The following is a 2,066-nucleotide window of genomic DNA, read 5'->3' on the forward strand; positions in this document are numbered from 1 at the left end:
AATTTATATAGGCTAAAGACAAGAGGAAGTGGGATTGGACACGTGCCATAATTTTCAGAATTTTTGGAAAGAAAATCGCCACTATCGTCCACCGAAAGTAATTTGGAATGCATCGTTTTGAGAGTTTATGGACAGCTTCGACACAGTTTGGTAATTTTGCCATAACTCTCTCATCCGAGCTCAGATTTGGGTGATTTAAGATGACATGGAACCAAAAGACAAAAATCTACAACTTTAATGTTTTACATTTCGAGCGATTCGAGCTGAATCATGGTCTAAATTGAGCTGTAAAGTGGAAATAGAATGTTGGAACGCAGCGTTTACGAGATTCTGGACAACTCTGACACATCTTAGTAATTTGGACATAACTCTCTCATATTAGCTCTGATTGGGGTGATTCAAGATGATATAGAAAGAAAAAAAAATATCTACAACTCTCAGGGTTTTGAGAGATTCGGGCTGTATTATGTCAAAATCGGGTTGCAATGCAAAAACTGCACACTAGAAATATGGGCAATCCGAATCACACACACCCAATTCGGATCATACTCACAAAACTCATGAAATTCACAAAATTCAAACAAGCCATTCGAATCAAATACTACAGGCTTCGAATCACCCTCACAAATACTTGGCTAAAATTTAATTCTGACTTCTTGCATTTGGATATTCCAAGATTCTATTCAAATACAAATTAAATTCATTCGGATACTCCAAACATATACACAACACTTAATTAATAAACACAAAAAATAACATATTAAACATCAAGGCTAACCAATTCAACCGCAAGGCATGACATAACATTAATTAACTAAATTCGATCATTAAAAATCATCCCCATTTAAAAGAATTTGGTCCCCCCAATTCATGCCTAATTACTCGAAAAGATGGTGATGAACTCGCCTCATCTCTTCTTTTGTTTCCCATGTTGCTTCCTTTAGCCCGTGCTGCTGCCATTGCACTTTAACATAGGGAATAGAATGTTTTCACAATACCTTCTCCTTCTGATCCACAACACACATAGAGATCTTGGTATATGAGGCATCTTCTCGAACTTCAAGGGGTTGATAATCAATAAATTGACCCGGATCTGCCACACACCTACGGAGCATAGATACGTGGAACACGTCATGCACTTGAGCAAACTGGGGAGGCAAAGCAAGATGGTTTGCCAATGGTCTAATCCGCTCCAGCACCTCGAATGACCCCACATAACATGGACTAAGCTTACTTGAAACTCCTAAACGACGAATACCCCTCGTTGGCATCACCCGAAGGAATGCATGATCTCCCATAACAAACTCTAAGTCTTGACGCCGCTTATTCACATAGCTCTTTTGGAGATCTTGAGTAGTCTTCATCCGCGCTCTAATCAATTTAACCTTCTCTGTGGTTTGCTCGATAATGTCTGGCCCCAACACTGATCTGTCGCCAACCTTGGCCCAACATAACAAAGATCTGCAAGGTCGCCCGTATAATGCCTCGAACGGTGCCATCTTAATACTCTATTGGTAGCTATTATTATAAGCAAACTCTACCAGTGACAGGTGTTCATCCCAACTCCCCTGAAAATCTAGCACGCACGCCTAGAGCATATCCTACAAAATCTGAATGGTCCGCTCCGTCTGCTCATCTGCTTGGGGATGGAATGCCTTACTGAACACCAACCTCATTCCCATGGCACTTTGCAATGCCTCCCAAAAATGAGAAGTAAATCGCGGGTCACGATCATATACTGTACTGGATGGCACCCCATGCAATCTCACAATCTTGTCAATGTACAACTTGGCCAGACGATGCATAGGATACATCTTCTTAACAGATAGAAAGTGGGCCGACTTCGTTAGCCTATCAACTACCACCTATATGGCGTCATGCCCTTTGCTAGAACGGGGTAATCCAGACACGAAATCCATGGAAATTGGGTCCCACTTCCACTCTGGAATAGACAAGGGACGAAGCAATCCTGCGGGTCTCTGGTGTTTAGCTTTAACTTGTTGACACACCAAGCAACGAGACACATACTGAGCTATCTGCCTTTTCATGCCCATCCACCAATATTG

The 2,066-nt window shown here is 41.5% G+C and overlaps 1 protein-coding gene across 1 annotated transcript; it reads right to left on the bottom strand.

Annotated features, from left to right (window-relative positions):
• Positions 1-989: 989 nt before the first annotated feature.
• Positions 990-1,499, bottom strand: LOC127787584 (uncharacterized). The gene has a single exon (XM_052315649.1). The coding sequence runs from the start codon at positions 1,497-1,499 to the stop codon at positions 990-992; it is 510 nt and encodes a 169-aa protein (XP_052171609.1).
• Between the last annotated feature and the right edge of the window lie 567 nt (positions 1,500-2,066).

The sequence above is a fragment of the Diospyros lotus genome, chromosome 12 (assembly GCF_014633365.1).
Source record: "Diospyros lotus cultivar Yz01 chromosome 12, ASM1463336v1, whole genome shotgun sequence".
NCBI lineage: Eukaryota > Viridiplantae > Streptophyta > Magnoliopsida > Ericales > Ebenaceae > Diospyros > Diospyros lotus.

Coding starts and splice junctions, on each gene's coding strand:
- LOC127787584 (XM_052315649.1), bottom strand. CDS start 1,499: ATGGCACCGTTCGAGGCATTATACGGGCGACCTTGCAGATCTTTGTTA.